The 21,130-nt window shown below is 52.7% G+C and overlaps 1 protein-coding gene across 2 annotated transcripts in view; it reads right to left on the bottom strand.

The window, feature by feature from the left end:
* The window catches only part of ACSF3 (acyl-CoA synthetase family member 3), a 51,135-nt gene that overhangs the window by 5,440 nt on the left and 24,565 nt on the right, over positions 1 to 21,130 (bottom strand). For both annotated transcript variants that reach the window (XM_058846352.1, XM_058846353.1), the window contains exon 7: positions 12,402 to 12,528. In XM_058846352.1, coding sequence (XP_058702335.1) covers positions 12,402 to 12,528 — 127 coding nt within the window. The remainder of the gene's footprint in view (positions 1 to 12,401; positions 12,529 to 21,130) is intronic.

The following is a 21,130-nucleotide window of genomic DNA, read 5'->3' as shown; positions in this document are numbered from 1 at the left end:
CCTGCACACGGGTGATGAGGAGAGGTCAGCACCCTGGAGGTGCCCCCAGGAGGAGCCCACCCCAGGCACACCAGCCCTGCTCTAGGGGACAGATGTCACTGGGAAGCCTGGGAGACTCTTTGGTAACAGGTGGCACCAGCTTGGTGGCAGTGACAGCGCGGCTGCGACGTGCGAGCCGAGATCTGGCACGCGGAGCTGCGCTGAGCTGCAAATTGTCCCACGGCACTCCTGGAGCTGCTGCCCTACCCCACGTTATTCCTGCACCCACTGCTTTCTGCTCAGAGCTCCAGAGGGGAGCTCCAGGTGCTTCCCAGCTCAGAGGGGATGGGAGGAAGGACAGCACGGCCACCTGAGGATGTGCACTCCCAGCTTTGAAACCAAATGCCGCCAGCAGAGCCTGGGCCAGCAGCATCATTCTCAGGGGATTTGGCTCTTTGCAGCTGTGATGTTCCCCTCCAAGCCTGTCACAGCTCCAGCAGACCAAGTGCTGCTCAGCAGAAAATACCAAGAAACAGCAAATCTCCCCTTTTGAAAGGCAAATGATTTTGCTGATTATTTCAGCCTCCTGCTCTGGAGGCTGTTAATGCTCTAGTCAGGAGCTCCAGGGGCCGGAGCGGTGCCGGGAATGCTGGGGGGCTCTTCCCTGCCAGCAGCAGGATGTGGTTGGAGCACTTTCAAACATTAATTAGACCTTTTTGCTGTTAATGAATCACTCCTGATTTTTGCAAACTCTTGGCTTTCAAATGCTCCACGCAGAGCTCAGCCCAGTGCTCCTCAGAGTGGGGACAGAGAGCAGGAATGTGTCACAGCCACTTTTCCAGGTGACACGGACCTGCAGGGACACAGAAGAGCTCCTCTGGGGACAGTCACCACGTGCCACCCATGGGCAGCCAGCAGAGCTCCTTCAGACCACAGAGTGCACCTTGCTCTTTTGGGAGCCTTTATGGTTTGTTTTTTTTCCCAAACTCCAGGAGGAATTCCCTGCTGTCAGCTGTTCTCCTGCCACGATGATCCCTCATTTCCAGAGGGAAGAGCCGGAGCAGTGCACTCACCCTCCTGCATTCCTCTGGAATTGCTGCTCTCACCAAGTGAGCGTTTGGGGGGAACCAGCAAGCTCCCAGCTGGAAAACCCCCGGGAAGCTTGCAGGAAGGCAGTTGGAATAATCAGTCTTTGCCCTTCTCCGGTGCCTTTCAGCAGAGGATCTCCAAGCACGCTGACCCAGAGGCTAATCGGGCAGAAAGGGAACAGCTGGCAGGACAGCACTGGGATGTGAACAGCCTCGGTGGGATGAGGAGTGGCCTCACCCACCACGGAGCAATGGGCAGGAGGTTCTGGATCTCTGCTCTACCCTGGCATTAACTCCTACCTGCCTCCCACTTCCCTGAAATCATTGTTGATGCTGCTGGTCCATCAGGCTGAGGCAGAGCTCACCCTCTGGCAGAGACACACCTCACTGATTACGATTATGATTTATTTTCCAGGTAGGATTGGTCCAACAGCCTGGGCAGGTGATGAAGAGCCTAAGCCCTGGTCCTGCTCCTCACCACCTGGGAGAGCAGAGCCAAAATCTGGGAGCTCAAACCCCCTTTGCCAGGTGACGATTTTGTGGGAGCAAGTCTCCAACCCCAGCACCCACATTTGGATGGGACATGCAGGGGCCCAACCAGGGCTTGTGATGGTCCCCTGACTCAGGGGCAGCTGTGGGGCCCCACCTGGCAGGAAGGTCCTCCTCCATCCTCCTTCTTTCAGCACAGTTTTCCTGCCTGCAGATCAGCTCCAGCAGCACACCATGGAAATGCTCCTCCACAGGCTTTGGAGTTCTCCTGCAGCCACAAGCTCCACGTGCCCATCACATTTCTCGTGTGCTTTCAGGTTCCCCTGCTCCTTCCAGGGCAGTTCAGTGTCTCACCACTCTCTTAAACCCATGGGAATGACTTTGTGCAGGTAGCACAGACACAGTGGGGCTGGGAACCTGCTGAGTGTGGCACAGCAGTGACATTCCTGTGGTCACTCTGTCTCTCTTCCCGTCCCTCTGGGCACAAGCTCCCTGCGCAGCTCCCCAGCCCAACGCTAAAAGAAATGATTTCTTCCCATTCCCAGAGGCTCCTGTACTGGAGAAAAGCCACGTGGGGTGGATAAATCATTATAAGGCAAGTGCTAAAGGCTTTTTATAGGAATTAGATAATCCATCCCCTCTGTGGCCGTGCCGTGGGATGGGCGGCCAAGCGCTGCCTCTCCGTCACGGACATCCACCTTTCCCTCCCCCCGTGCCATGAAAACTGCATCCACAGATCCCCCATCTGCTCACATACATCACACACTTCACTCCAGTTTATTAGCTGGAATAAATCATAAATATTTCATTATATATCAACGGTGCTCGACTCTGGGAAGGCGCAATCCATCACCCCGACGTTCCCCGCGACCTGCCGCCGTGCAATAAGCTTTCCAGTCTATTAAACAAGATTGATACAGTGTGCCAGGCTGGACTGGGGGGATTTATTTATGGAGCACTGGGAGAGGGAGGGCATGGAAAGCGTGGGGCTGCTCCTGGGCAGCCCAACCACAAACCCTGGAGCAGCAAGAGGCAGAGTCCTCCTCCAAGCGTGTCATGGGAGTAGAAGAATTGTGGAATTGTGGAATTATTTCGCTTGGAAAAGGCCCTTAAGACTGTCTGTTCCACCCATTGCACAGCACTGCCAAGCCCAGCACTAACCCATGTCCCCAGGTGCCACATCCTCATGTTTTTTAAATCCCTGCAGGGATGGAGACTCCACCGCTGCCCTGGGCAGCTGTGCCAAGGCTGGACAGCTCTTCCCATGAGGAAAGCTCCCCTAATATCTGAGGATGTTGGATATTAGGGAAGGCTGTTTACTCCTGTCCTGTTGCTTGTTCCCTAGGAGAAGAGATGGCAAAGCAAGGTGCAACTGAAGCAACATCCTGCCTCCAGCAGGGACATTCCAGAATGTCCCCAGCTCAGGAAATTCCACCTGATCCTCCCAAGTGAGAACTTTCTCCAAGCCTCATCTCCCTGCGGGACCAACAGCACCCTCAGCGTGAGTGACTCTGGTTGAACCCTGGGCCTTGGGTGAGTTACCAGCACTCGAGAGATGCTTGGGAAGGTGCAGCTCTCCATGATCCAGAGCCTCTCCAGCACTGCTGGGATTGATTGGAGGCATCCCTGCTCCTGAAGGGATTGACGCCGCCTCGGCAGCGGTGATGTATGTGCAGAGATCTATTTAATGAAATGCTAAATGATAGGCTAAATAACTGAGCAACTTTAGCTTGATTTATTGGGTGGAAGTGAGGAATGCGTGTCCCTGCTGTCAGCCATCTTGGCTGCCAACAGAGGTCACGAGCACTAATTGTAACTAATTAACATTAATTAGACTTGGGAAAGACTGGGTCTCCTCTCCCCAGTCATCCCCATCCACCCCAGCACTCACATTCCCTGGAACCAGGCTGCATTCCCAGCAGCCCAAGGTTCCCCAGTTCCTGTTAATCCCAATCCAGATGAAATCATCAACTCCTGCTTTTCCTCAACTTTTCCACCCTGCTCAGACCACGAGGGTGAGACCTGCCAGGCTCCCAGAGTCCAACTTGCTGCTCCCTTTGGAGCGTGTCACAACCTCAAAGTGACTCTTAGGGGATCCTCGAGTCCATCCACCCTCCCCAGGTCACCTGGACCAGCAAATTCCTTCCTTGGGCTCACAGGAGGCACCGTCCAAAACCACTGGGGCTGCTCTGAGGCCCGGCTCCCCCTGTGGAGCACGGAGGGTTCGGAGAGCGCCGCGATCATTAATAAAGCATCAAAGGCTCCTGAGGGGGAGAGTTTGAAACTTCCTCAAAAAACCACATGTATATTAATACCACAGCAATTATTCATGAGGAAACCCTCTCCCCAGCAGCTCCCAGGGCTCCCCCTCGCTCCCTGGGCGCAGGACAAAGCCTTTCCTGGTGTCCCTGCCCTGGCCAGCAGAGCCACCGGCACCGGGAGAAGGGCCGGCACTGTGCTCCTGGATCCAGCTGCTATCCTGGCACTGGCAGCCCTGGCTGGCAGCACAACTCCAATCTGCTGCCAAAATCCTCCAGCGGGGCCTGGGAGGAGAGTGGCTCAGCAGCTGCAGCCCGAGATCTGTCCCTGTGCTGGGAACAGGCAGGTGAGCTCAGCGTGGAGCCGCTGTTCTCCAGGCAGGTTCCACCTGGAGAGCACAGTGTAAGGATGTGGAGGTGCTGGAGTGAGTCCAGAGGAGCTCATGGAGCTGCTCCCAGGGCTGGAAACCCTCTGCTCTGGAGCCAGGGGTGCTGGGGGAGCTGGGGGTGCTTGCTGGAGAAGAGAGCTCAGAGCCCCTTCCAGGGCCTACAGAGACTCCAGGAGAGTCTCTCTGTCCACATGAAGCTGTGGCAGGGCAGGTTTGGGCTGGAGATCAGGGAAAGGTTCTTCCCCGAGAGGGTGCTGGCACTGCCCAGGAAATGGTCCAAGGCTGCCAGAGCTCCAGGAGAGTTTGGACAGAGCTTTCAGGCACAGGCTGGGATTGTTGGGATGTCTGGGCAGGGCCAGGATTTGTATTTTGATATTCTTAATGTGTCCCTTCCAGCTGAGGATATTCCATGACTCTGTGATTGATCTGGGAAAGGCATTGGGTCATCTGCAAGCTGCCTGCTCCCAGGAGAAAGGGGTTAAACAATGGACTCCCCACTCTCCAAACTTCTCCAGAGACTCCTGGAGCAGGCAGCATGAGGAAAAAAGAAAATCAGAAATTAGAAAAAAAAAAAAGCAAGCCCCAGCCTGGAATGAATTCCTGTCATGCTCTCTAACAGGGAACTTTGTATTCCACAGGCAGCAGCGCTGAGCCTGCTGTCAGAGCCACGCTGGGAGAAAGGGCAAAACCCTGCCGAGATGAAAGAATGGGAAGCACTGGAACAGCCTCCCCTGGCATTTACACCTGGAAAAAAAATAAATCACTCAAGGGCATCTCACAAAGAGCTGTGCTAATAAGGCTCTCCTCCCCACGCTGTGTGGCTGCGCCGGCAGAGCGGGACGTGGAGCGGTGCCAGGAGTGCTGGCAGCAGCTCAGGTACCTGCCAGGGGAAAGGAGCAGGTAAGACAAGCCTGATTCAACCCTGTGCTGAGCTCTGCCCACCCTGCTTCCAGCCAGGGGACAGAGGGGGACTGCCCAGGAGTGCAGCTGTCCCCTGTCTCGGCTGGTCTAGCAGACACTCCTTCCCCTCACACATGTATTTTCCAAAGGTTCCTCAAATTTACTGCGCCTCTCAGGCAGGGTGAGAAGTCAGGGTGATGTCCACTGACCCTCCTTGGCTTGTCTGCACATCCTATTTCCTTCACCATCCAAATTCCCCCTCCACAACCCCGTCCTGGCTCCTGTGAGTGGGCTCATCCCACCACACAGACCTTTCCCTGCTCCCAAGAGGATTTTTCTCCTTCTCTGAGCACAGGGAAGAAGGCAGGGCAGTGTTTTGGTGTTACCCTCTGGTGTCACTGTCCCACTGTATCCCTTCTCCAACCCCTCTCCCTGCAAACCAGACTTCCCAACACATCCCACTGGGCAGCAGGATTGGTTTCCAAGTACACAGAGCTTGTCCTGTTGTTCTGGGGCCTCAGGGGCTGCTGCAGATGGTCCCTGCTCCAGCCTTGGCCTGGGCTGGCATTGGGCACCTCACAGAGCCCGTGCCAGCCAAGTCCTGGGCACCCAGCCAGGAGAGGACAGCACCAAATGGAAACTCAGCCTTGGCAAAGCCTGGCAGCACCTCAGATCCTGCCTGCCCTTGGCAGAGATGCTGCTCCTCGTTTTTATCTCGTTTCTTCAGCTCAGCATGAGCAGGAGCCTCTCCAAGCCCTGAGAACTGAAGGACAGGAGCAGATGAACGCTCCCCAGGCTGCACGTCCTGCTCCAAGGGAAAACAGTGGCTAAACCAGGCAAACCTGGAAGGTTCCTGCAAAGCAGGCAGCCAAGGGTTTGGAGGTTCAGTCCTCACTACAGGAACTCATGGGTGACTGATAAGACACAAGCAGGGACCACCCCCCGCTCCTCCAGCCTGAATTATTGCAGATGGGTTTGCCCAGAGGATCAGCCAGAAAAGAAAATGGGTAAGTAAAAATGAAAAACGCTTCTTTTTTTCACATTAGCATTTAAATATTTATGGAAATCCCTGCAGACAACGAGACGAAAAAGAAAACTCAAAGAGTAATAAATAAATCAGTGCTCCAAGGTGTGGCTGCTGGAGCTTTGAAGAGTGTGGTAACAAAAAATAATAATGGTAATAATAACAATATTAGAGCAGATCCCTCTGCTCCCTGCAGCTACTGAGGGATGATCAAACCTTAGAAGAGGCAGAATCACCTCTTCTTTTCCATGCAGTGACCTGGGGCCTGGCCCTGGGCACTTCCAGGGATCCAGGGGCAGCCACAGCTTCTCTGGGCACCTGTGCCAGGGCCTGCCCACCCTCCCAGGGAAGAATTCCTTCCTAAATCCCTGAAATGGGATGGAATTGAGTAAGATGGGACGGGAAGAATGATTCCCAGCAGTCAGGGGCTCGTTCCAGGCCCTCCCTCCAGGCTGTGAGAGCAGCACTGCTGTAGCAGAGCTCGAGGGGTATAAGCAGACACAGCACAAGAGGGAAGAGGCTGGATTTGGGAGCTGCAGGTGCCTGCTGTTCCCACCGACTCTCGGCTGGGGAGCAATTGCTCCACGCCTCTGGAAACGAGCCTCAGTGCAGCAGAGGTTCTCAAAGAAGGAAAGGGTTGGCATCCAAGATGTTTGATACGACGAGAGCAGAGCTTTAGAGAGTAAACAAATTCTGTGCCAAAAGCTGCTCTCATTTACAGCTACAAAAATCCCAAGTCACTCTGAACTGCTGAAAACATCAGTTTCACCAGCAGTGAAACAGAATCACAGAATCAGGGAATCACGGAATGTTTTGGCTTGGAAGGGAACTCATCTTGTTCCACCCCTCCCATGTCCTGGTGACCCCAAGGCTTCCAGCTGTCAGGCAAACCTGGAATTACTGAATCCTCAAGGAGAAGCAAAAAATACTCAAGCATTAAGCAGAAAAAGGAAATTCTCTCTCCAAAGTGTTCGAAGTGTGTGTGTAAGGAACCTCTGGGGGTGATAAAGGCTGATATACCAGAAAATCTTCCATCTTTATGCTCTTAATTTCAGAAACACTTCTTAAATGAGGGCTGGGTGGAAAGGGGAGCCCAGCACATGCCTGGTCTGGCTTCTGTTCTTGCCTCTTCCTACAGCAGCGTGTTTGGGGTCCACTGGCATTTTTGGGGGTGTCCTCCCATGGCATTTGTGGGAGGGTTGGTCCCAGCTCTAAGCTGCTCCCGAAGGCAGCAGCTGAGCCATCCAGCCCCACCCGTGAGCTGATCCCTGCCAGACTCCAAAAGAAGCTCCTCCAGGCAGGAGCCCCCCTCCATCCGGTGGGATCACACCGGTAACTCACATAATTTCAGCACATTACAATTAAGGAATCATTTCTTTAAAAATAGAATTTGCATTAGCTGGATTTGTGAGTAGGAAAGCCACTGCAAACAAACAGAAAACCTGCAGATTAAGATGCTAATTAGATGCATTTCTATTTATAATCTGCCTTGATCAGCCTCAAGTATTTTCTCTTTCAGGTGTCTGTGCTCCACCCACGGATGTGAGCAATTCCCCTGGCAGGGAAACACCTGCTGATCCCTGGGGACAGCCAAACCTCGGGAAAAGCCTGTGCCAGAGGGATGGGGGTGCATCCCACTCCTGCTCCTTAGGGAGGAGGGAAGAGCTGTGCCTGGCCAGGGATGACCTGCCCAGGACCTTTCCTACAAACACCACATTCCTCACTGCTGGAAAACTGCAGGAAGCTTTGCCTTTCCCATCTGAAGGGGTGGGAATCACAGAATCATGGAATTAGCTGGAAAAGATAATTAATATCATCAAGTCCAACCATCATCCCTGCACCACCACCCTGGTCACCACTGACCACCTCCCCAGGTGTCACATCCATGTTTTTTGAACACTTCCAGGGATGGGGACTGCCCTTCCCATGAAGAAATTTTCCCCCATATCCAACCTAAACCTTCTCTAAGACCATTTTTTTCTCATTCTGCCCCTTGTTTCCCCACCCTGGCTGTCCCCTCCTGTTGTGCAGGGAGTTGTGCAGAGCCACGAGGTCCCCCCTGAGCCTCCTTTTCTCCAGGCTGAGCCCCTTTCCAGCTCCCTCAGCCCCTCCTGGTGCTGCAGTCGTGGTGGGGGTTGGACTTGGTGGCCTTGAAAGGTCCTTCCCCACCCAAACTATTCCATGATTTTATGGAATCTCCAAGAGCCAGGGCTGGGAATGGCAAGGATCTGCAGCTGGTGTCAGTTGTGGACTGGAGAGCTCAGTCTGAAAATGACAGAGAGACAGCAGGAGGTCGCTGAAACCACTCAGAGTCACTGGGATTGTTCCCTGCACTGGGATTCACGGCTGCAGCAACAGCATGTTCCATTTTTGGAGCAAGCTGGGAATTCAGTGCTGAGTGGGATGCTCTCAGCTAAGCCAGGGCTTGTCCTTGGTGCTTGGATTTGTAATCACAGTGGAAAAACAACTCCTTTTTGCTGTTGTTGAGTTGTGGGTTTTGTTTTTTGTTTTATTTTGTTTCCCTTGGAGTTTCCTCTCTCACTGCAGAACATCCAGAAGGAATAAACAGACACCAGGTCCACTCTCTCTCCAAAGCCTTAACAACAGGATATGAGAAGTGTTTTGGGCCATAGGATTTATTATTAATGGGGTTCAGGGGCATTTGTGACCTGTGCAAAAAGATCCAACAAAAATTCACTGATAAACCAAGACTTAACAATGTGAAAAACAGCTCCAAGGTTGTGGGGGTTTTTTGAAATGCAGCTCAAAGAAAGAAATTTAAAAGATATGAGTCATCATTCCGAAATGTGCATCAAACAAGTTAAATAACTCTTACTTTCTTAACGACATATTAATCAAAGTGCATTGATTCTTGAATCAGATTCTACTCCCAACAAGCTCTCTATCTTCTCCATCCTGATGCATGCATTAAGAGAGTTTTATTCTGACAGATACAATATAGCAATCAATAAAATCTTATTATATGGAGCAGAGATACATGGATTTGTTGCAGGATTTACGCACTACTTTCAAACCCGGTGCTATTTCATGTCTCAGCCTTAACCTGTAATTGAAAATAAATCTCCCTGAATACACCAGATTCTAATTTTCTGGATGTATGGGCAGATGTGAATGGGAGCTGCCCTTCCCTCAGGGAGCAGGCTGCTCTGGGGTGCTGTCGCTGCCCGGGGAGCACGGCTGGGTTGGCAGATCCCTCTGCAGAAACCCCAATGCAGGAGGGAAATGTGGGGAAAGGGGCAGTGCCTGGGCACTCCCAAATCCTCCTTGTCCTTCCAAAGCTTCCTGGACAGGGATAACAGCATCTGACAGTGCCAGAGCCTGGCCCATGTGGGGATGGATGGATGGATGGAGGGATGGATGGATGGATGATGGATGGATGATGGATGGATGGATGGATGGATGGATGGATGGATGGATGGATGATGGATGGATGGATGGATGGATGGATGGATGGATGGATGGATGGATGGATGGATGGATGGACGGATGGACAGACATCAGGGTGACCACAGAAGCTGCTGTTTCTCTGCTGCTTTTCCTCCAGGTTTGATTTTGCTCATAGGATCATGGAATGGTTTGGGTTGGAAGGGACCTTAAAGACCACCCAGTGCCACCCCCTGCCATGGCAGGGACACCTTTCACTATCCCAGGCTGCTCCCAGTCCTGTCCAACCTGACCTTGGACACTTCCAGGGATCCAGGGGCAGCCACAGGTGCTCTGGGCACCTGTGCCAGGGCCTCATCCTAAAAGAACACCTTCCCTCTTTTCTCCTCTCCTCCCCTCAGAGCAGCACGGAGTGTTTGGAGGCTGCCTCTCACCTGGCAGGACCTGGCACAGCTGGGAAGGCTCAGCAGGGACAGGAGCCAGATGCCCACGGGCGTTGTTCCTCTGGGCTCGGCTCGGCCTGCGAGGGCTCGGTGCCACTTGGATGTATGACAGCAGGTGGAAACCCAGCAGTCTCCCTGGAAATGGCTAGAGGGGACTTTGATCTCGGCAGCTCTGTCAACAGTGTTAATACAATAAAAATAATCAAATTCACTCGGATGGAAATGAGAGATGGAGGGATCGGCAGACAGCAGCACAAATCCCAGGGAATAAAGAGGATGGGAGCTACAGCACATCCCCTCTGCACCACCAGGAGTTCAGAGGCTTCTCAGAAGAGCCACAATCTTGAATTCAAAGTCACTGTTTTCTCCCCCTGATTTTTTGGACAGGGTTTGGAGCAACCCTGTCTAGTGGAAGGTGGCACCATGGCAGGGATGCGCTTTAAGGTCCCTTCCCATCCAAACCATTCCATAATTCTGTGAAACCCCAGCCCTGAGGGCCTTGGCCAGCAGCTCCAGCCTGCAGGTCACTGTTGGGGACACCCACGAGGGTGGGCAGTGAGCAGAACGCTGGCACGGAGTCGGGAATGCCATCGCCAGGGTTTTGGGAACACCGTGTGCTGGCATTCAGCCTCCTCTGTAAAACACTCACCTGGATGACATGGAAGTGGCAGATACAGGGAATTACAGCCTGGCTGTGGCCAGGATTCACCTCTGTTGGATCCTGCCAGTATGGTTTTGGTTCCAGGGTAACTAATTTGTGCTTAATGGGGATAATTCACCCTCCAGATCCAAACCCTGTGAGAGGACACAACCCCTTTGATTCCCTCCACGTTTTTTTACCTCCACGGGACATTTGCCACCTCTGAGTGATCTCCAGAGGCTGCTGATGAGGCTGGGGCAGGCAGGGTGAGGATGGGGCCATGGGATGGCTCCTGGCACTGCTGGATAAATGAGGCTTGGGAAAAACCCAGTCCCATCGACCTGATGTCCACGAGAGACGGAGCAGGAGGGAGGAGAGGAAAGGAAGCTAAGGAACAGTGGGGGTAGGGATGGGGAAGGGAGTTCAAGCCTCCTGCCCAAGGGAAGGGGGACATCAGGGAGGTCACCTGGCTGCTGGGGGGTTCTCCAAGCACCCCCTGACCCACCCTGAACCCCCCACTCCTGCCACTGCTCCCCTCCCTTGTTTCCAGCGCTGAGCTTTGCTCGGTTGGCGAAAGGGTTAAGTTTAATTTATACTGATTTCTATTTAATATCATTCTCTCCCCGTAGGAGCCGGCAGCTGTGAGCTGATTGTAGTCCCTCATTATGCAGTCTGTATCACTAATGGCCTGTGACAAAGGCATGCCATCTTCCCGGCCTTACCCCCGAGAGCCAATTAAACACACATACTCCCTTCCTGTTTGTGGCGCATTACAATGAAATTAAACTGAATTTCAAAATCATTTTCTCCTAAAGACATCTCTTTGCAATAATTAATGCACGCTATTCCTTTGCAGCTGAAATATTCATCAGGAGTGTTGACTAAAAAAATTTTTAAAGCTGATTGCCCTGCACCCCACGTGAGGGTTGGTGACGCTCCGGTCCCAGCCTGCGGTACCCGCCTGGCCCGGGGACTCGTGGTGACACTGCTGGCAGAGTGAGCTCTGCTTCGGGAGAACAATTAGAATAAATCACAGCTTCTTCAGGAACCAACAATAAATCAGGTTACACAGAAGGGATCAGAAATGCAGCCTGACTCCAGCCACCACAGCGCTGCTAACACACAGTCAAGAGGGGAGTGGGGAAACCAGAGCTGTGGATAACATGGAATCAGAAAATCCCAGAATCACCGAGGCTGGAAAAGACCTCCAAGGTCATCACGTCCAACCTGTGACTGATCCCCACCTTGCCACTCATCCCAGAGCACCGAGTGCCACATCCAGGCATCCCTTGGACACCTCCAGGGATGGGGACTCCAGAATCTCCCCGGGCAGCCCCTGCCAATGAACAAGCCTTTCCATGAAGAAATTCCTCCTGATGTCCAACCTGAGCCTCCCCTGGCACAGCTTGAGGCCATTTCCTCAAGTCTCTGGAAGCCTGGAAGTAGAGCCCGACCCCCATCTGGCCGCACCCTCCTCTCAGGGGTTTGTAGCTGGTAGTTAATGATTCTGTGACACAGTCCCTGTGTAAATTGAGACAAATCCCACCTGTCTGCAAAGCTGAATTCCCAGGAAAACATTAAGCAGTGGTATTTCATGCTTAGGAGCAAAGCACCCCAAACACCCCCCACTACTCGGTGACTCACTACAGCCAATGCAGGCAAAGCCCCTTCCCGAGCCAGCGTTTGGAAACACATCCAGCCTGCACTCCCAGCTGCCAGCCCCAGTTCCAGCCCCTCTCCAACCCTGTGAACCCACCCAGAGCTGCCGGGGGAGCCCTTCCCGTACCTGTTCTGAACCATCCGTCGGGCGTGAAGGCATCCGCGGTTTCCTTGGGTCTGTTCCAGTACTCGCGGAACACCGAGGGGCCCTTCACCAGCAGCTCCCCCTCTTGTCCCTCCAGGCCCGGTGTCACCTAGGACAGGCACACAGTGAGTGAGTGCATCTCACCTTCACCTGGGAGGGTGACACACAGGACCCACAGCACGGGCTCTTCTGGCCTTTGCCAAGCTCCACCACACCCTGCCCATCTGCAGGATCTCTCTCCTCGGGTGAGAAGGGCTCATCCAGCTGCTTTTGATATTCCAAAGCACTGGGAATGAGCACCTGTGTTATATGAAAACAAGGATTGACCTCCTGGAACTGCAGGCCAGGGTGAGGCTTTCCAGCTGCTGGGAGAGAGGTCACACAGAGAGACGTGCAGGAAGTAACTCTTGGGAAAGGGATGGTCCTTTCTGACCCCTTCCAGGGATCCAGGGGCAGCCACAGCTTCTCTGAGTAACCTGTGCCAGGGCCTCATCTCCCTCATAGCCAGGAATTCCTTCCCAATATCCCATCTAAACCCATTCTCTGTCAGTTTAAACCCACAACCAAGGTGTGCAAAGCCACTGCTGGGATGGAAGGGTGTGAGGGATGTGCCTGGACACTCTACTCCATCCCTCTCTGGAGAACAGCTCAGTAACAGGAATTCCAAGCCACTTTCCCAGCCACTTTGTACTGAGCTGTTGCAATGGCCAGGACCCATCTGGGACCCCGAAAATCAGCAGTGCCAGAAACAGGGCCACGAGGGAAAGCTGTAATAGCAGCGCTGGAGCGCCAGGCAGTCCCAGGGCAGGGCAGGCTCTCTGCAACCTCTGAAGGAATCAAAGCTTCCCTAATGGAAAATGCTTAGAAAACTGCTTCTAAAGCATCATTTTCAAGTATTTTCCTCCTGATGTCCTGTCCTGGAGGATGGGGTGACAAGGGGATCTCTGCACACACAGCCCAGGCTTCTTCCAGAGCCCTGGTTGGGGATCAGTTCCCTGCCTGGAAGATGCTGCAGGAAAGTCATTAATGCCAATTTTGCTGAGTGATGGCAAGGTGGGGATGGTGCTGGGTGAGGTCTCTTCACAGATCTGAAAGATGGAGCTGAAGTCTAGACTATCCATGAAACATCAGGTCTGGAGAGCCTGGAGCAAAACTCCACACCTGCAGCAGCAAAGAGCACAAAGGTTCTAAAAAAAGGAACAAAGAGGCACAAAAAAAAGGCACAATGGGCACAAGAAGCACAAAGCCTCCATGCACAGGCGTGGCAGGGACGTGGTGGGTGGCACAGAGGGACCAGCAAGGCTGGCTTCAGGGCTCTTAGAGGCTGTGTGGGGTTTTATGATGCAGATCTTTCTTCTCATCCCTTTTCCTGCTGGTGCAGCTGTGGCATCACAAAACAAGCAGCTTCTCTGAGCAGTGTCCTGGTGTTCAGGCTCCTTCCCACTCCCCAAAAGGGCTGGGGAGGGGATGGCAGAGGTAAGAACCTGCAAAATTCCCTAAGCTTCACCTGCTGGGCTCTGGCTTCTTCTTGTCAGTGCTGAACACAAGAAGAGCTGTAAATCTGCTACAACCCCCTCCAGCCCCATCCTGCCCAGGATTCTGCAGTGCCAGGTACCTGCACAGCCCCAGGGATCAATCCTGCCCAATGTTTACCTGCACAGTGCCATGTCTGGTGTGAATCAAGCCTTGAACCCGCTCCAAATTTCTTGTCATATCAACCCAAATTTTGGCAGCGGCTCAACCCACATCTTATCTCGAGCAGAGCCCCTTGGCAGCAGGCACCTCCCTGTTGTGTAATTTAATGATGTTAGGGCTGGCTTGCAAACAGTAAAACAGAGAGGCCGTGACGTTATCTTAATGGGATTTTGCTTGCTGCACTCGGAATGTCACCGGCACTGCTCCCCAGCGTGGCACAGGGGCACAAACCACCCCGGCGCCGGCTCCCCAACAGCAGCAATTAAAATTCAAGGTTCACTGCATTTATCTCCTCCAACCCCTCGTGTCTGATCCCTCTACAATCCCAGGTACAGCAGGCTGGCTGGCTCTGGGAGCAGGGATGGCAGCACACGGCTGGGCTGGTTGTTTCCTTTCTCCCTCCAATCCCGGCGGCTCCCGTTGTTGCCGCGTGGCTCCACCGCACGAGCAGCTGCTGGAGGCATCACATTGCTGAGTGCTCGCCTCTCCCCCTCTCCCAGTGCCATGTTTTAATGCATTCCAGCAAGTTTAACACCCAGGCATGGCCCTGAAGGTTGTTTGAGAGCTCCCTGCTCTAAACCCAGTCGAGCTGGACCAGCCGGCTCATGAGATAAGATTCCATTTTCCACGCATGGAAATAAAAGGTTGTAATAAATCCTTTGAAGGCCTAAATCTGGGTGATTAGAAAATGCATATTTTCCCCCCTCCCCATTTTACCTCTTTATTAGGAGGGTGGTTTGTAAAGAGCTGGGAATCCCTGCCTGGCACTCGGCCCTGGGATTTGTTGAGAGGGGCCGTTTGTTTTTCTGCGGTCTCTGCCCCGCGCTCCTCCGGGAGCTGTGGCAAGGAGCTCCTAATGGACTCTAATGGAATTAGGGGAGGCTCAGAGCAGCGTGTCCTTCTCTGGGAAACAGGGAAGGCACGGTGGATTCCTAAGCAGAAACATGTGGGAGACACAGAGGGGAAGCTGGAAGGTGGGGTTGGAGGAGGTGAGACCAAGTTCTTGGGCTGAGGATTGGTAGGAAGACAGACTTTTAGGAGAAAACCCAAATATCTTCAGATTGCAAAGAGGTTTTAGAGAGATCCACTTAAACTCTACCAGATGCCCCCTTCCCCCTTCACCCCCCAAATACTCACAGAGCCATGGAAGGTCTGGGTTGGAAGGACTTCAGAGTTGATCCAGTCCCAGCCCCTGCCATGGGCAGGGACACTTCACATTGGCCCAGGGTTGCTCCAAGCCCTGTCCAGCCTGGCCTTGGGCACTTCCAGGGATCCAGGGGCAGCCCCAGCTGCTCTGGGCACCTGTGCCAGGGTCTCCACACCCTCACAGGGAAGGATTTCTCCCTGATATCCCATCTAAGCTTACCCCCTTTGTTTAAAGCCATTCCCTGTGTCCTGTCCCTCCATCCCTTGTCCCCAGTCCCTCTCCAGCTCTCCTGAAGTCCCTTCAGGCCCTGGAAGGGGCTCTGAGCTCTCCCTGGAGCCTTCTCCTGCACAGGGACCTGCAGCTGGTTTTGCTGAACTTCTTTCCTGGGAGAGAACCAAAGGCTGTGGATCAGAGCATCATATCTCAGCAGGGACCTCAAAAGGGACTTCATAACTCCATGAAGCAAAAGCATTTTGACTTGTGGGTAGGAAAGAAATGCTTCTGCAGCCCTGCCTCCTTCCTGCTGTGCTGCTCAGCTTGGAAGTGCTTGGCATTTTTCCCCACCTTGTAAATAAATGATTACCGTGATCAAAATAATTAAGCAACTGAGCCCTTAAGTGACTAATAGAAGACAATAATTTATGTATGTGAGGTTTATGGAAGTGACAGAGCCCTTTTACCTCTTCTGCCAGAGAAGTAACTTTTTCCTGGTGTTTGTTTGGCTTTTTTTTTTAACACACCAGAGATGGGAAATGATACAAGAAATCCTGAAGGACTGATCCAGCTCAGTCCTGCACCCCAAGTCAGGCTGTGCAGCACGGATGCCCTGCAAGGGCCCCCACTCCTCTGCTGGACCTTAATTGCCACCAGCACCTCCAGACACCTCCCTGTCCCCTCAACCAGCCCTTCAAGGCTTTGGTGGCCCAGAGCCCTGTCCCAGAATCCCAGTATCACTGAGGCTGGAAAAGAGTGTCAGGATCATCGAGTCCAAGCTGTGCCCAGTCCCCACCTTGTCCCCAGCCCAGAGCACCGAGTGCCATGTCCAGGTGTTCCTTGGACACCTCCAGGGATGGGGACTCCAAAACTTCCTAGGCAGCCCCTGCCAGTGAACAACCCTTTCCATGGGGAAATTCCTGCTGCTGTCCACCCTGAGCCTCCCCTGGCCCAGCCTGAGGCCGTTCCCTCTCCTCCTGTCCCTGTTCCCCCCGGCTGTCCCCTCCTGGCAGGGAGCTGTGCAGAGCCAGAAATTCCCCCTGAGTCTCCTTTTCTCCAGGCTGAACACAGCATCCAACACCTCAGCCCCCACTGACCTGGAGCAGGGCAGCTCCAGGCTTGGCCCAGACTTTCCCAGATCCCAGCACATCCAGGCCTGGTGTGGGAGGTGAGGACATGCTCACCTGCCTCCTGAAGGAAGCTGGAGATAATAACCTGCTTGCCAGTGCCTTTAATCACCGTCTCCCAGGGCCATACTGGAATGGATGTCCTAGGACTGGGAGGTTTGTTACAGCATTACCAAATTCCCAGGCAATCTGAACTTTCCTGCACATTCCTAATTAAAAATTCCCTGCTAAGTTGCCTGTTTTTGTAAAGGCATTATCGTTCCTTGGAGCTCCGTGTCCTGCAGCATCCACACAAGCCTGGCAGGAGGCAATTTAGACACAGAACAATTTTCCTCCTGCTGGAAAAAGGCAGATTTCTGCTCCTCAGGGACACAGCACAGAGAGAGTAAGGAAAAAATAAAACCCCAACCTAAAAACCCCAAGCTCAGGCTGTAATCTGCGAGGCCACATTTCACATCTGTTTTTGCAATGTTAACTTTTATAAAAGGGTTGGGAATAACACAATCCATTTACTTTTCATTTTGGAGAGTTATAAATTTAAAATCAAGGCTGGTGCACAGTGGAGCTGGAACACTGAAACTTATTTTCAAACAACCCAACCCTCTACTTACAGCAAATGTTGTTCCACTGAAAACAAAAGTGATTGTCTGTATTTTTAGGCAAAACTGATTTTTTTAAGTTAGCAGCCTGATTAGCTCCAGATGATCCCAAAAGCACGACAGAAAACAAGCCAAGTTTGGGAAAGGTCAGTCCTCCCTGCAGCAGTTCCATGGACACAAAACTTCTTGATCTATATTAACAGCATAAATTAAATGTGTAACACTATTGCAGAGATGCCAACAGCTCTCCATGCTGCTGTTCTCATCCCTCTCATTTGCAGGCTGCCTGGGATAATAAACAAGGAGAGATGTCAGCACATCTTCCCACTCCCTCAGCTCTCCTCATTAGGGGAAGGCTCCTGATGTGCCCTTGCACCAATTCTGGGCTCGGGGCAGGCAGAGGACCAGGCAAGGACTCAATTAGTGGCCCACCTTGGGTTTGGTTTCCATCAGCCTCTCCTCCAAGTGCAGTTTGGGAGGCTGTGATGAGCTGTGACTGCACACACACTGCCCCACAGCCTCTGATCGCTCCCCACGCTGAGCCATCCCCTGCTCCCCTGGCTGCAAGGGACAGGGACAGCTCCTCTCCCCTCAGCCTCTGCTTCAGCACCTCCCCACCACCTCCTGGGCTCTTCCACAAACACCCCAAACCTTCCCTCAGCTCCAAAGGGGAACATTCTACTGGAAAGTGTCCCTGCCCATGGATGAGAGAAGCTTCATCCTTCCAACCCAAACCAGTCCGGGATGCTATGGAAGAATAAAACAACAATTAAGAGATTCATAGAGCCCCTGAGGATGCTGTGACAAAAGTGAGCTCAAAGGAAACACTTGTGGAAAGAGGGTTCTTCTTGATAGATGGATTCAACTTCCATGTGCAAGGAAATATTCTCATGGAATTGAGGCTGTCTCTGTGGTGAGAAGAGTTTTCAGCTGAGAAACAAGGGGATGTGATGCTACTGCAACCTCTGCCTCCACTTTTACTAGCAGGAAGAAATAAAATAGAGCTATGACCACAAATTAAAAAAAAATAAAAAATCAGAGGGCAGAAAGAAAGAAGGAAGGAGATATAAATACATCTGAGAATGGAATCAATGCCCAAGCTGAGTAAGGAACTGCATGTGATCAATGAGAAGCAGCTAAAATGTTTATACAGGAACAAAAGCAGACTGGGCAACAAAGTGAAGACTCTTGAATTACTTGGGCAGGACACAAAACAGGATCCTGAGGAGATGAGAGAAATATGGTGAAAAAAAATATTAATTGGAACATGCACAAGTGCAGTGTCCAGCACTGCGAGGGCTTTGGAAGGAGGTTTGGAAGAAGCTGAGGCAAATGGAAAATGGGAATAAATGCAGAGTGTTTTTATCAAAGGGGGATTGTGCCAGAAATCCTGAGGGCTGGGGCTGCAGATAGAAGAAAAGTTGCAGATCTAATCCAAACTGCCTTCAACAACACATTCCTCACACTGCCTGATGGAAGAGATGATGGAGCTGAGCAAAAGCTGCTCATGGGATGCTGGAGGTCAAGTTCACCATGGAGGTACCAATACATGAGGATGGGATGGAGCAGGGACAAGAAAACTGGTGAAAACCTGGAGGAGAGCTGTTCTGGAAGCGCAGGAGCAGCGAGGACAAAGACCTGGTCTAGGCTGAGGTGTGAATGGGAGAGAAAAGGAGCAATCCAAGTGTTCCTTTGGTTGTTCCTCTGGGACAGCCAGAGCCAGGACTCCCTGGACCAGGTGATCACAGCCTGCCCATACCTGGCCATCCTCAGGAATGCCAGGCACGGGGGGCATGTGCCCATCTCTGGAGAAGAGCCAGCTACAGTCTCACCAACTGCTATGGATGGGGGATGGATGGATGGATGGATGGATGGATGGATGGATGGATGATGGATGGATGGATGATGGATGATGGATGATGGATGGATGGATGGATGGATGGATGGATGGATGGATGGATGGATGGATGGATGGATGGAGGATGGATGGATGGATGGATGGATGGATGGATGATGGATGGATGGATGGATGGATGGATGATGGATGGATGGATGGATGGATGGATGGATGGATGGATGATGGATGGATGATGGATGGATGGATGATGGATGGATGGATGGATGGATGGATGATGGATGGATGGATGGATGGATGGATGATGGATGGATGGATGGATGGATGGATGATGGATGGATGGATGGATGGATGGATGGATGGATGGATGGATGATGGATGGATGATGGATGGATGGATGATGGATGATGGATGGATGGATGGATGGATGATGGATGGATGGATGATGGATGGATGGATGGATGATGGATGGAGGATGGATGGATGGATGGATGATGGATGGATGATGGATGATGGATGGATGGATGGATGGATGGATGGATGGATGGATGGATGATGGATGGAGGATGGATGGATGGATGGATGATGGATGGATGATGGATGATGGATGGATGGATGGATGGATGGATGATGGATGATGGATGATGGATGGATGGATGGATGGATGGATGATGGATGGGTGATGGACGGATGGATGATGGATGGATGGATGGATGGATGGATGGATGGATGGATGGATGGATGATGGATGGATGATGGATGGATGGAGGATGTAACCATGGATGGATGGATGGATGGATGGATGGATGATGGATGGATGGATGATGGATGGAGGATGTAACCATGGATGGATGGATGGATGAGGAGAATCCCACAGGAATACATGTGCCAAGTACCCAGACCCACACAGCCACAGGGGTGCCCAGTCCCCCAAGAGAACCCTGGCAGCTCCCTGGGCACCTCCCCACAGGTTCTCCAGATGAACACGAGCGAGGTGCAGCCGCCCCTGGTCCCCTCCACAGGGACATCAACGACCAAGAGCTGCAGTCACAAGCACGGGTGACAGTGCCAGCTGCCCCCAGCCCTGCCGAGGCGCTGGCAACCAGCAGCAAGCTGTGAGCAGATGGCACAGACACGGGGGGCACGGGGAGGAGGGGACAGAGACACTGGTGGCTTTCAGGAGGGACGGCCACAGCCGAGCCGGTTCCCATCCAGGACGACAGCTTGCATATGGATAAACAACGAGATAATTACAACCTTTGGAAGGGGGGGGAAGCCCGTGGCACAGCGTCCTCCTGCTGCCAGCTCCTGCAACCCATCCGTCCCCACGCTCCCTCCGCAGCCTCAGCACGAGGAAATTGCTCGCCATAAAAGCCCTGGCTGCAGCCCTGCCTCGGCTACAGCTGTGAAGCCATTTAGCTATTGATAGCCCCCCATTGTCAGCACTAGGGTTGGGCTTTCGTGAGAGGGAGCAATTTGGGAAAGATGAAAAAGAAAAAAAAAAAAAAAAAAAAGAGAAAGCCAACAAAAATGACAACCCAAAAAACCCAACAAACAAACAAGTAAAGAAGGAGAGAGACAATACCCGACAGCTTGCAGGGTTTCCAGGCCTCTGCCAGCTGGGAAGCTGAGCGTATGAAATATGCATTGCACTGAACAAAGCAAACTGAAACGTTTGGAGCTGGAGAGCTGTAACCCTTTCCTGGGCGCCAGAGCCACAGGGAGAGCTGCCAAAAATTCAGGGGAAAACACCCCAGGGGAAGAAGCACTCTGGGCTGTGGGTAAGGATTAGTGAGCCTGCACGGTCAGATGGGCTCAGCAGGCGGCTGCCTACGGAAGGTGGAAAGCTGAGGAGCTGCTTTGGATGCCAGTGGCTCCAGGAGCAGGATGTGGGATGACTCAAGGCAGGTAAAGCTGTGCTGCCCCTGACACCATTTCAACACCTCAGTGCTGGGTGGAGAAGCCCTTCTGGCAGGACTCCCAGAGCAGCATCTCTCCAGGGGACAGCTCTGTGTCCCCACGCTCCTGCACAGGCACTGTGACCCCCATGGGACTGTCACCTCCTGCCCTCGCTG

Source organism: Poecile atricapillus, chromosome 10, assembly GCF_030490865.1.
Source record: "Poecile atricapillus isolate bPoeAtr1 chromosome 10, bPoeAtr1.hap1, whole genome shotgun sequence".
NCBI lineage: Eukaryota > Metazoa > Chordata > Aves > Passeriformes > Paridae > Poecile > Poecile atricapillus.
This window is presented reverse-complemented; position numbering and strand designations above follow the sequence as displayed.